This window comes from Nicotiana tabacum, chromosome 12 (assembly GCF_000715075.1).
Source record: "Nicotiana tabacum cultivar K326 chromosome 12, ASM71507v2, whole genome shotgun sequence".
Taxonomy (NCBI): Eukaryota; Viridiplantae; Streptophyta; class Magnoliopsida; order Solanales; family Solanaceae; genus Nicotiana; species Nicotiana tabacum.
The window spans coordinates 29116407-29130061 of NC_134091.1; the positions used below are offsets into that span (position 1 = coordinate 29116407).

The window sequence follows — 13655 nt, forward strand, 5'->3', positions numbered from 1 at the left end:
TCACCTGCTCTGCCTCAAACTGACATCTCTCTATACCCTTCCACAGTCACGACTACTACGCAATCACTTAATCTTCTTGATTCTGAACTCATCAACAAGACATGAGAATCAACTTCACTCCACAACTAAACAACATGAGAGATCCCTCAACACACCTATAACTCGAGATCATATGCCATATTAGGACAAAAATCAAACACCCAATAGTCTTTGCTACCTCTCAAGTAAACTCTTCTCGTCATATTTGAACAATCTGAACACATCTCGTAGTCACATCATACTCACCACATAGTCATCCAATCACAAATTCCACTAATAGGGACACCAACGGACATGTAAGTCCCAAAAGCACGTGCTCACTCAATCAAAATCTCCGTGCTCAGGCTACCGTCAAACCCCGGCCTCAAGTCCTTCAAACTGGCCCATCGTCAGCATACCAAAATCACATCTCGCACCTCAACCATGGAATCACAAGCTGTCATTGCACTGTTGATACCGAGTGCTCATGTGCACATACGGATGCGTGGAAGGAATTCAAAGGGTTACGCTTCAAACTGAATCAATGTCACACGATAAGGAAAGAAAGATGGGAAGTATATCCTAAATGTCCTGTTGCATCTCGAAGATAGGTATGGACGTCATCATACCGATCCGCAAGACTCTACTAGACACTTGCTCATGAGTTATAGAACCTATGAACCTAGAGCTCTGATACCAACTTGTCACGACCCCAAATCTACTAGTCGTGATGGAACCTAACCCAACCCGCTAGGTAAGCCAACTAGTAGCTATCCAATTCCAATGATATTAACAAGACAAATAAATAATAGTAATTTATTGAATTTTATACATTTTCCAAGAGCTGGTAGTACAAATCACGAGCTTCTAAGAATAGGGTTTACAAAGCTAAAATGAAATAAATACATAGTCTATTTGAAAAGTACATAAATAGAGTTTTATAGATCTAAGGCTACCATGAATAAAAGGCAGCTACAACCGGGACGTAGGTACATCTTCAATCCAGCTCCTATCGAACACATCAATATCAACAGCCAACATCTGCACACAAGGTGCAGAAGTGTAGTATGAGTACAACCGACCCCACGTACTCAGTAAGTAACAAATCTAACCTTAGGTTGAAAGTAGTGACGAGCTAATACAAGGTCGGGTATAATACCAATATTCCACGATAGTTCATAACAGCATAATACAGGTAATAAAAGAGGTATCTCAGCGAAAACTAAAATCTTTTATCGAATATGCCAAAATACGAGTAAGTTTGAAAACTGTGAATTTTCCCAAAAATCCTTTCAGCAATAAGTAAGATGTTTCATTTTCATATAGCATAAAGAAAGTACGTCTCTATGCCTACATGTCGAGATACGGGTAAAATCATAAATGTCCCAAAACTGGGTAGCAAAAAGAAAATGCATCTCTATGCATGTATCTCAAGTACGCATATCAAATGCAATGCATCTCGATGATGAGCTCGTATACTCACACTCTCATAGTACTCAATCTCACTGTCTCGCATCCTCTCTCACTATGCTCAATGCTCAGCACACTCAATCACTCAGCGCTGTACAATACCCACTGCGGCGTGCAGCACGATCCACATATTTATAGTCGACTGCGCTCACTGGGGGTGTGCAGACTCCGGAGGGGCTCCTACAGCCCAAGCGCTATAATACACACGGACAATACACGTGCTGCATGGACAACTCACGTGTGTCCAAACAGTATCAGCACAATGCCTAAATATGATATCTAGCATGATTGACAGCTTAACTACTTTATCACATGGTGGAAACACAGATATCAGTAAAGTAGGACCACTAAACAGTGCCATAGAAGCAGAAGAGTCCCAATTCATATGGTGCACGCCCACACGCCCGTCACCTAGCATGTGTGTCACCTCAATACCAATCACATAACACGTATTGCGGGGTTTCATGCCCTCAGCACTAAGTTTAGAAGAGTTACTTTCCTCGAACGAGCCAATACCAATGCAGAGCAAGCCAAGCGATGCTCCAAATATTCCATCACGCGCGTAGCGACCTCCGGACAGCTCAAAACTAGCCAAAAGCAACACAAATACATCAAATAAAGCCCAAGAAAATAATTCCAAATGATAAAGATCGAATCCTTAATAAAAACCCAGAACTGGCCAAAAATCACACCCAGGCCCGCACCTCGGAACCCAACAAATCTCATAAAATCCGACAACCCATTCAATTACGAGTCCAACCATACTAGTTTCACTCAAATTCGACTCCAATTCGATGTTCAAAACTCAAACAATTCATATTATGAAACTTTAGGCCAAAATCCCCAATTTCCTCTTTAAATTCACAATACAATTACTAAAACGAAGTTAGATTCATGAAATATAACCAAAACCGAGTAGAAAACACTTTACCCCAATTCATATGGTGACATTTGCTTCAAATATCGCCTCAATCCGAGCTTGGAAAGGTTTAAATGAAGCCAAAATCGCGAACTCTTGTATTTATCATTCTGCCCAGCACTTTCGCACCTACGACACATTAGCCACTTCTGCGGCGTCGCTTTTGGGACCAAAAATCACGCTTCTACAGAGAAGCATTGGAGGGATGCCTTCGCACCTGCGCTAAAATACCCGCATCTGCGCACTCGCAGGTGTGCGCCCAAATATCGCTTCTGCGCTGCCAACCGCTTCGATGCGAAGAAATCTCCGCTTCTGCGGAACCCTACTCCCAGCAATATTTCCGCTCCGGTGACCCCTTCGTCGCTTCTGCGACCATCGCACCTGCGCAAACCAGCCGCAGGTGCGGTCACACTAGAACCAACAATAGCAACATTGAAGAAAATGATCCGAAATCAATTCGAAACATGCCCGAGCCGCTCGAGGCCCCGTCCAAACATACCAATAAATCCCATAACATAACACAGACCTACTTGAGGCCTCAAAACATACATAACAACATCGAAACGATGAATCACACCTCAACTCGAAATCAATGAACTTTAAAACTTCAACTTTCCACAACCGATGCCGAAACCTATCAAATCACGTCCGATTGACCTCAAATTTTGCACACAAGTCATATTTGATAAAATGAAGCTATTCCAATTCCCGAAATCACAATCCGAATCCGATATCAAAAAGTCCATTCCCGGTCAAACTTTCCAAAAATCCAACTTTTGTCATTTCAAGCTAAATTCCACTACAGACCTCCAAATCACAATTCGGACGCGCTCCTAAGTCCAAAATTACCCAACAGACCTACCAGGACCGTCAAATCTCCGTTCCGGGTTCAAATTCACAAAAAGTCAAATTTCATCACTCTTCCAATTTAAAGCTTCAATAATGAAATCCATTTTTCCAATTCGATTCCGAATAACCTGAAAATCAAAAACGATGATTCACATAATTCATAATAAATCATACGGAGTTACTCATGCCCGTAAACTACCAAGCTAAGTGTAAATGCTCAAATTGACCGGTCGGGTCGTTACATATCCCTAAGGCTCATTCTACAATCCAGCAAGCCTGGGATATGTGTGATGATATGGTACTTTCATGGCTGCTCAACTCCTTGTCCAAAGAGATAGCTGAGAGTGTTCTCTATTCACAGAGTGCAAAGGATTTATGGAGTGACTTGGAAGACAGATTTAGTCAGGTAAATAGAGCAAAGCTGTTCCAATTACAAATGGAATTAAGTTCAGTGGTGCAAGAAAATTCAATTGTATCAACTTACTTCACCAAAATGAAGAGCCTATGGGGTAAACTAGATGCACTCAACACATTTTCTACTTGTGTTTGTGAGTGTGAGTGTGGGGCAAAAGTCAAAAGCTTGAAAGCACACCAAGATGAGAGACTACTGCAGTTCCTAATGGGACTAAATGACATATTTATTGGGGTAAGGAGCAACATTTTATTGTCATCACCTTTACCTTCCATTGGAAAGGCATACTCCCTTGTGATTCAAGATGAGAAACAGAGGGAGATACATGTTACCCCTGCATACTCAAGGGAATCTGCCTCATTCATTGCTACAAACCAACCAGGAAACTTCAGAAAATTTAATAAGAACAGGATGCAGAAAATAAGTTTTGAATCTAAGAAAAATGCAGGAATTTGTTCCTATTTCAAGAAGCCTGAACATAGCATAGACAAGTGCTATAGGATTCATGGGTTTCCAGCTAATTTCAAGTTCACAAAGCAGAAAAGGTTTCAGGGAGGTGCCAAGGCAAACAATGCTTTCCACTCAAATGAGGAAAGTGAACAGGGAGCAGAAAATGCAATAGGAGTTCAGAATCTCACCAAAGAGAATGTGGCTGAGCTGCTGCGGCTTCTTCAACAAGTAAAAATGGGACAAAACAATGCAGGAACCTATGATGTTACAGTAAATGTGAGTTGTGCTGGTATGACCAATTTCTTTGAAGATTTTGCCTGTTTAATTCAAATCAATGATGAGTCTTGGATATTGGATAGTGGAGCAACAAAACATATGTCTTTCAACAAAGATTTTTTCACAGATTTGAAAACCTTGCCTAAACCTCTCATGGTTAAACTCCCGAACTCTTACAGAGTTAAAGTCACTCATTCAGGAACTGTTTCTCTTTTGCCTAATCTGATTCTCCGAAATGTTCTTTACATTCCATCTTTTAAATATACTTTATTGTTTGTGCACAAGTTGTGCAGACAACTCAAGTAATATGTTTTATTCACCCTTTTCCTGTTTCCTTCTGCAGGGCCCTTCAATAGAGCCCACTGGAGATTGGTAAAGAGGAATGAGGCCTCTACATTCTCAGATCCAGACATACAATAGCAGTGTCTAAGAGTTCACCTAAGTTTAGAAGAGTTTTCATTCCAAGAAGGAATTTTGTTCCCAATCATGGTTTACATTCATGTTTTAGTTTTTCTGATTCAATTGTAAAGGAAAAGCTGTGGCACTACAGATGAGGTCATATGCCCCTTAGAAATATGAAAAAAAATTCATCAGTTTCTATATCCAAGTGTTCTAAATTCTCCACTCCATTTGTTATTTGTCCTATGGCAATGCAGTCCAAACTTTCTTTTCCCTCTAGTTCTATTTCGACCAAAAAAATATTTGAATTAATTCATGTGGATACCTGGTGACCATACAATAGTGCTACATATGATAGAGTTAATTATTTTCTTACAATTGTTGATGATTTCAGTAAAGGCACATGGACCTATCTACTAACCAACAAATCTAATGCATTCACTATTCTAAAAAGCTTTCTAGCTATGGTAGAAATGCAGTTTAACAACAAGGTGAAAGCTATAAGGTCAGATAATGCTTTTGAATTGGGAAGTGGGAACATTCAATTAGAATTTTTTCAGTCACAAGGTATTATTCATCAGACCATTTGTGTGTCCACACCACAACAAAATGGAATTGTGGAGAGAAAGCACATACATCTTTTAGAGACATCCAGAGCCTTGTTATACCAATCACACCTACCTATATCATACTGGGGTGATTGCCTTCTTACAACAACCTATTTGATCAAATGATTTCCTTCAAGCGTCTTAAAGCTTAAGACTCCTTATGAAGTTTTTTTTACAAGCAAGCCAAATTACTCTAACCTTAGATGCTTTGGGTTTTTATATTTTGCTTCTACTCTCTCAAATCATAGAACTAAGTTTGAACCAAGGGCTATTCCTTGTGTGTTCTTAAGGTATCCTCATGGAAAGAAGGGTTACAAAGTATTGAACCTCAAGATTTAAAGCCCTTCATTTCTAGAGATATTGTATTTCATGAAGAATTCTTTCTATTTTCTTCTATTAAGTCTAATTGTTCTTCTGATATTTCTTTACCCAGTGATAAAGTTACTGTAAGTAACCAGATTCCTGAAACTTCACCTTTTGCTAGCAGACCTCACACTGAAGCTTCCCAAGATCCTACTAAATCATCAATTAATTTATGTTCTTCTCCCATTTCCTCAATTCATCCTAGCATACCTATTCCCTTTATCTCTTCTTCTAGGTTCTCTCCAGATTTTCTAATATCATCTAGTCAATCACATATATTTGCACCAGTTTTTTCTTCTTTAGATTCTGATCCTATGATGGATATTTTTATTAGGAAGTCTACCAGACCACACAAAATTCCATCTTATCTCAAGGATTATATCTGTAATGTACTCCAACTCACAGATGTTAGCAACTCTTGCTTTCTCACACCTGTTACACCTACTTGTATATCTTTCAGTGGACTATCTTATACTAATCAACATATGCTAAAAAACATTGTCCAATATACAAGAACCTACCAACTATTTACATGCAACACATCACCCAGGATGGCAAGAAGCAATGGACAAAGAGATTGAGGCACTTGAACTTAATAATACTTGAGAAGTGGTTGAATTACCACCTTAGAGGATAGCTTTACCATGAAAATGGGTGTATAAGATTAAACAACATTCAGATGGCAGTGTAGAAAGACTAAAAGGAAGATTGATCATTAGAGGAGACATACAAAAAGAGGGAATAAACTTTAATAAAAATATTTCACCTGTAGTGAAGATGACCACAATTAGATACATACTGGCCACTGCAGTAAAGAAAGGATGGGGTCTATACCAACTCGATGTGAATAACGATTTCCTACATGGAGATCTAAATGAAGAAGTGTACATGAAATTCCCATCTGGGATTGTACCTCCTTCACCTACTTATGCATGCAAGTTAAAGAAATCGATTTATGGGCTACGACAAGCATCTCAACAGTAGTATGCTAAACTTACAACTACTTCATATTTTAAGGGATTCGCTCACTCATTAAACAACTATTCCTTGTTCTTTAAAAAGTCAGATTCTTCCATTTCTATCGTGACTATCTATGTGGATGATATACTATTGACAGGAAATGACAATGCAGAATTACATGCGTTAAAAGAATTTCTCAATCAAGAATTCAAAATTAAAGATCTCGGGGACTTATATTTTTTTCTAGGGATGGAAGTTATCCGAGAAACAGATGGACTCATCCTTTCTCGGCGAAAATTCACTTTAGACCTTCTCCAAGAATTTGACTCCCTCCATTTGTCACATGTTTCTTCTCCACTCGATTCCTCTACTCGTTTGTCTACTCACACATGGGAACTAGTGAATGATCCCATATTGTATCGTTATCTCCTTGGCAAACTTAACTAGTTCACTCACACCCGCCCAAACTTATCCTTCATTGTACAGCACCTCATCCAGTACATGCAGGACCCACGATAGCCACACCTAGATGCAACATTCCGTGTGTTTCGCTATCTGCTCAAAGATCCTGGGCTTGACCTTTTTATGTCTTCTTCCTCCTCATTCAAGCTCCTAGCTTTTTGTGACTCTGATTGGGCTACCTGCCCGAACTCGAGGAAGTCGGTGAGTGGTTTTTACATTTTCCTTGGTACCTCTCCGATCTCTTGGAAATCCAAGAAGCAAACTTTCATCTCACTCAGTTCGGCCGAGGCAGAATACAGATCTATGCGGCGAGTGGTTGCAGAGCTTACATGGTTGGTTCGTATTTTTGAGGATCTGTCAATTCCTATTTCTCTTCCAGTCACTCTTCACTCTGACAACCAAGCAGCAATTCACATAGCAAAAAACCCCATTTTTCACGAACGGACGAAGCACGTTGAAATCGACTGTCATTTTGTGCGCGAACAATACCTAGTTAGGCTGATTTCGTTATCACTTGTTCGATCTTCTGCCTAGTTGGCAGATCTCTTCACAAAACCACTCACAGGACCTCTTCATCGTGATCTTTTGGGCAAGTTGGGTGTGTTTTCTAACCATCCAACTTGAGGGAGGGTGTTGGAGCCGATGAAGATGAAAAGATCTGAATAGCACACATATGAGGCCACTCGGTTTTGGGCCTGATTTTGGGTCATCAATGCATTTTGCATTGGGCCTACTTGCCCCTAGCCCACTTATGAGCCTGCCCTTTTCAGCACTATTATTCACATCATGCATAGTACATGTTACTCTGTATTTTAATTATTTGATTCATCCATATATTTATTTTATGTACAACTCTATATTAGCTAATAGGATATTGCCACTTGGCAATATAGTATGTAGCCCTAAATTCATTCCTTTTGTATATAATCTTAGGCATGTACAGTAAATACACACATTATTGAAAATACAAAGAAGGAAATCTTCAAATCATTTCCCTCGTTCTCTCATCCATTAGCTGTCCAAAATCTTGATCATCCATTTCCCTTGACCAAAAAAGTAATGTGCAAAACATGGACTTTCAACACTGAGAATTTTGCAATTCCCAATAATATCTATGTCAATATCATAGCTAAATATCGACAATCAACAAAGATAATCACCATTAAATGGAGTCTTTAGCTCTTATATTCAATCTTGTTTCAAAATACAAAATACGAGTAAAAAAATTAAGGGTAAAGAATTGTTTTTCTTCTTGAATATTTTTACGAAGATATTGAAGTAATTAAAGAACTCACCATCAACTAATCACTCTATTCAAAAAGATAAAGTAGAAATTAAGCAAAGAAAATTATTGTTTTTCATAGTTTGAATATGATGAACCCGTTTGGATGGGCTTATTTTAAGTGACTTTTAAGCTAAAGCAATAAGTTAGTAATTCTAACTTTTGATTTTTTTTTGGGGTCATTTAAGCTTAAAAATAAGTGTTTTAAAATACTTTTTTTCTTTATCCAAACACTACAAAATGATTTAAAAGCGATTTTGGTTTAAAAATATTTAAAATAAGTCAATCCAAACGGGCTCTAAATATATTATTGTTTCGTAATTTAGTTAACTGAATTCATAACCTCTATTTTAAAAGGCCTTTCTGGGGCAAGCCCCGGGGCGAGGCGTACCAAAAACGCCCCGGGGCGATGGTGTGGGGCGAAAGTCTCAAGAGGCGTACGCCCCGCAATTTGGGGCATCCGCCCGGGCGTTCGGGGCGCGTTTTTTAATAAGGAGTAAGCCCCAAAGAATTTTTCAAATTAAAATAAAATTTGTTGAATTAGTCCTTCATATAATACTCAAATTCTCAAAAGTCAGTTTGGTAATTACTCAAAAGGTGTAAAAATGAACTCAAAAGTATTAAATTTAAAAGTAAAGACCTTTTTTATTGATTTAAGCCATAATTCATGGCTTTTTCAATTTTTTATCTTGTTCGCTAGTCTGCTAATATCTCCCAAAAAAATGAATATTTAATTTTTTTTACAAATACAAAGAGAACTACATTCTTTTTCGTAGCAGCAAATTCAAAGTTCAAATTGCAGGTTAGTCATCCTTTTTGTTCCTCCATATAGAAAACTTTATTCTTTGACTCAAATTACTTGTGCTTGTAAGTAACGTATAATAGATTGTTTTGATTAATTATTTGTGGGGATGGAGCACACATATATATAGTTTTCTTCAATATTTATGCAATTTTACCTGTTTATAAATATTTACTGTCATTATATTATTTTATAAAATATTAAAAACTAAATACCTATGGGGCTTACGCCCCGCTGAGACATATGTAAAATGCCTCGCCTTACGCCCTCGCCTTTTAAAACACCGTTCATAACTTCAACGCATTCGGCATGATTTACTATATTTTCATCTCCATGGCCTATGGCCTGCGGATAGCCAATGGAAATACCACAAAAAATTGCAAAGACCCAAAAATATAAATTAAACGTACTCTTTTCCGGGGAAGAGTATGTTATGGTATTATTTCCTCGGCTATCAGCCGGCCATAACCATGGAGATAAAATCCAGTGTGAGAGGCAACTAAACACCATGAATCTCTGTGACTTTATAGACGCATAATTAACCGTTGAGATAGCAAACACTACAGGACTTAACCAGTGGCTCAACGTAACCAATGACGAAAATGCAAAAATATCAGAAAGAAGAGAAGGATTTGACAAAGGGAGGGGGGGGGGGAAGGAATAAGAAAGACTTCTACTATTTATGGATGAATATATGCATGAAAGTTAGGTGGCTTATATATATATATATATATATATATATATATATAATATATATACTTCCTCCGTTTCAAATTAGATGAAATACTTTTCTTTTTAGTCTGTTTCAAAATAAATGACACATTTTTAAATTTGGAAATAATTCAACTTTAAACTCTTCATTTTACTCATTTTACTCTTAATGAGAAGTTTTATAACCACACAAATATCATGGCTCCACAAAGCTTTTACCCCTTAAACTTTTAAGACCACAAGTTTCAAAAATCTTCTTCTTTTTTCTTAAACTCTGTATTAAATCAAACTATCTCGTCTAAATTAAAAGGAAGGGAGTGGTATCTTTTCACATGCGTCTGCCACTCTCACCTAACTACTTCAATTGTTGTGGTTAGGCAAATCACATAGTTATTATTTCCTCCCCCCCCCCCCCTCCCCCCGTCATGATATTATTGTGTTAAATTATACGAAAAAGGGCTAAAAATAATCTTATTATTTGGTAAATGATTTATTTTTACTCTACCAATACGTAGTAACAATTTGAAGTACGTTGGGTCGGTTATTCAAAGGGGATGAGAGATTGACGAGGATGTCGCATACCGTATTGGAGTGGGGTGGATGAAATGGAGGTTAGCATCTGCAGTCTTGTGTGATAAGAGTGTGCCATCGATACTCAAAGGTAAGTTTTACAAAGCGGTGGTTAGACCGGCCATGATGTATGAGGTTGAGTGTTGACCTGTTAAGAACTCACATATCAAGAAAATGAAAGTAGCAGAAATGAGGATATTGAGGTGGATGTGCAGTCACACTAGGATGGATAAGATTAGGAATGAAGATATTCGGGAGAAGGTGGGCGTGGCTCCCATTGATGACAAGATGCGGGAAGCGAGGCTCAGATGGTTCAGACACATACAAAGGAGAAGCCTAGATGCTCCGGTAAGGAGGTGTGAGCAGCTGGCTTTGGAGGGCATGAGAAGAGGTAGAGGACGACCTAAGAAGTATTGGGGAGAGGTGATCAGGCAGGACATGGCGATGCTACAGATTTCCGAGGACATGGCTCTTGATAGGAAGTTGTGGAGGTCGAGTATTAGGGTTGTAGGTTAGGAGGTAGTTAAGTCTCCCTTACTTCGTACCTTTGTGAGGCTAGTGGCAATGTTGTGTCTTACTATTTCTTTGTTTACCATAGTGTCGGGTCTATGTATTGTCTATCGCGTTTGCTTTGCATCTACTTTCTCATTTCCATGACGTTATTTTTCCTATGATTTCTATTGGTGATACTAATATTATCTCTTTTCGTTTTCTTGAGCCGAGGGTCTTTCGAAAATAGTCTCTCTACTCTCTCGGGGTAGGGGTAAGTCAGCGTACACACTACCCTCTTCACACCCAACTAGTGAAATTTCAGTGGGTTGTTGTTGATTTATTTTTACTCTCCGTCTACTTTTTGGTCTAAAATTACAAACAATGTTATCTTTCTGTCTAAAACTACCTCGGAATATTGTGTTGTCTCTTTTTTAATGTGCTGGTATAATTTCATTGGGACACGTGGCACCCCAATCCTGATTGATTTCTAACTGCCCCACATTTAGATCCGCCTCAATTTTTTGGATCAAACATGTTCTTCAACCTTCGAATTTGCTCTGAAAATCCACCCAAATCTATCTCAAATCTGTTCCAAACTCCCTCAAATTTCAGATTTAAGCTCGTATTAATATCCCTAACAAAATCTAATAACACTCATTCAAAATAAATTACAATTTCAAAAAATACTAATTTCGAACCAAGGTTTCAAAAGAGTGCCCATGAAATTACAACTCCTTCTTCAAGGTTCTCATTCCCAAATCAGTTTGCATAGATGTATTTAGGCTCAGAGTACATTAACCAACTAATTCCAACAACATGTGACGAATTTTCATATCAGAATAAAATTTCACTCTAAATGGGTCTTCAAAGAGCTCTTCAGTGGATCGTATTTAATCTTCATACCCAAGTACCAATACTATTTTTAAATCACGTTTTTAAATCTTAGAATCAACCAACTGATATCAATAGCCAAAGCTCAACACTTTGAATTTTAGTGGAATTTGAGTTTTTGAAGGCCAGTATCATAGTTCTTTGCTTCTGAGCTCAAACAACAAATTTCAATAATAGATAACAGTAATTGCTCCAATTTGCAGCTCTGTCACGCACCCAAACTCAGATTTTAATGGACGTCATTTTGTCACGATCCAAAATTCTCACCTTCAGGACCGTGATGACGCCTAATATTTTACTTGCTAGGCAAGCCAACGTTAGAATAATATTAGCCATTTTAAATTAATTAATAATAAAGAAACAAATGCGGAAGTAAAGTCTGAAATATAATGAATAATCCATAATAATAGCGATGTCTAAATATCATCGCAGAACTGGAGTCACAAGTGCACGAGCTTCTAGAATAATACAAACAAGGGTCTGAACGAAATAAAGTTGTCTGAAAGAAAGCACACGGCTAAAATAAAGTAGAAAGAGACTTCAGAGTTGCGAACGTCGGGCAACTATACCTCAAGTCTCCTGTGGGTAGCTGAAATCCGAGCAAGTCTATGATACGCCGCTGGGACCAACTCTGAAATCTGCACAATAAGTGCAGAGTATAGTATCAGTACAACCGACCTCATGTACTGGTAAGTGTCGAGCCTAACCTCGACGAAGTAGTGACGAGGCTAAGGCATGTCACTTACATTAACTTGTACGCAATAATAGTAATAACAACAATAATAGAAATAATCAGGTAACTCATTTTAACAGTTGAAGCCAACTCAGCAGTCATATCCAATTATTATTTCAATTAATTTCCATTGCGGCGTGCAACCCGATCCCACAATATATTCATATTCAATTCTGTTGCGGCATGCAACCAGATCCCAATATATCCTTTCAATAAATTCTGTTGCGGCATACAACCCGCTCCTCTAATATATTCATTTCAATCAATTCTGTTGCGGCGTGCAACCCGTTCCTCCAATAAATTCATTTCAATCTATTCTATTGCGGCGTGCAACCCGTTCCTCCAATATATATTCATTTCAATCTATTCTGTTGCGGCGTGCAACCCGTTCCTCTAATATATTCACTTTCATTTCCGTTACGGCGTGCAACCCGCTCCTCCAATATATTCGCTTACCAATTCTTATAAAAGAAATTACTCCAATAAATGCATCAACTAATATGAAATTATAAGACAACAAGCATACAATAATTATGATTTATTAGAAATAAGTGATGACAAGTAGCAATTAATTATAAAAATTAAGGATGTAATAGGCATATTAGTGATTAGTATGCTAAACGTCAAGTGGCAATCAAGTCACATAAATCAAATAAGCATGTAGCAATTATAGCATGGATTCAAGGTATGATATTGAGCAAAGAACACGAGAGAAACAATTAATATAGTAATTAATTCATGATTTGAAACGATTTATGATTTTTCAAGTAATTATGCAAACAATTAATTTGATGATATATAGACACTCGTCACCTCGCCTATACGTCATTCACATGCATTTCACATAACAATTAATTTAAGGGTTCTATTCCCTCAAGTCAAGGTTAACCACGACACTTACCTCGCTTCGCAATCAAATTTAAGTATCCAATAAACCTTTGCCTCGTGAATTCGTGTCCAAAATCCTCAAATCTAGTCATAAACAATT

At 37.9% G+C, this 13655-nt stretch overlaps 1 protein-coding gene across 1 annotated transcript; it reads left to right on the forward strand.

The window, feature by feature from the left end:
- Positions 1-3539: 3539 nt before the first annotated feature.
- On the forward strand, positions 3540-7171 carry LOC142167070 (uncharacterized). The gene is made up of 5 exons (XM_075227225.1): positions 3540-4631; positions 4738-4766; positions 5835-6148; positions 6537-6673; positions 6827-7171. Exons 1-5 carry the CDS (start codon positions 3540-3542, stop codon positions 7169-7171), a joined length of 1917 nt encoding a protein of 638 aa, XP_075083326.1.
- Positions 7172-13655: the final 6484 nt, after the last annotated feature.

Bases quoted from the DNA above. Each gene is read 5' to 3' on its own strand.
- LOC142167070 (XM_075227225.1), top strand. From the start codon at position 3,540: ATGTGTGATGATATGGTACTTTCATGGCTGCTCAACTCCTTGTCCAAA. The intron at 4,632-4,737 runs GTTCTTTACATT...TTCCTTCTGCAG, and splicing joins CTAATCTGATTCTCCGAAAT to GGCCCTTCAATAGAGCCCAC. The intron at 6,674-6,826 runs GTACCTCCTTCA...TTCTTTAAAAAG, and splicing joins TGAAATTCCCATCTGGGATT to TCAGATTCTTCCATTTCTAT.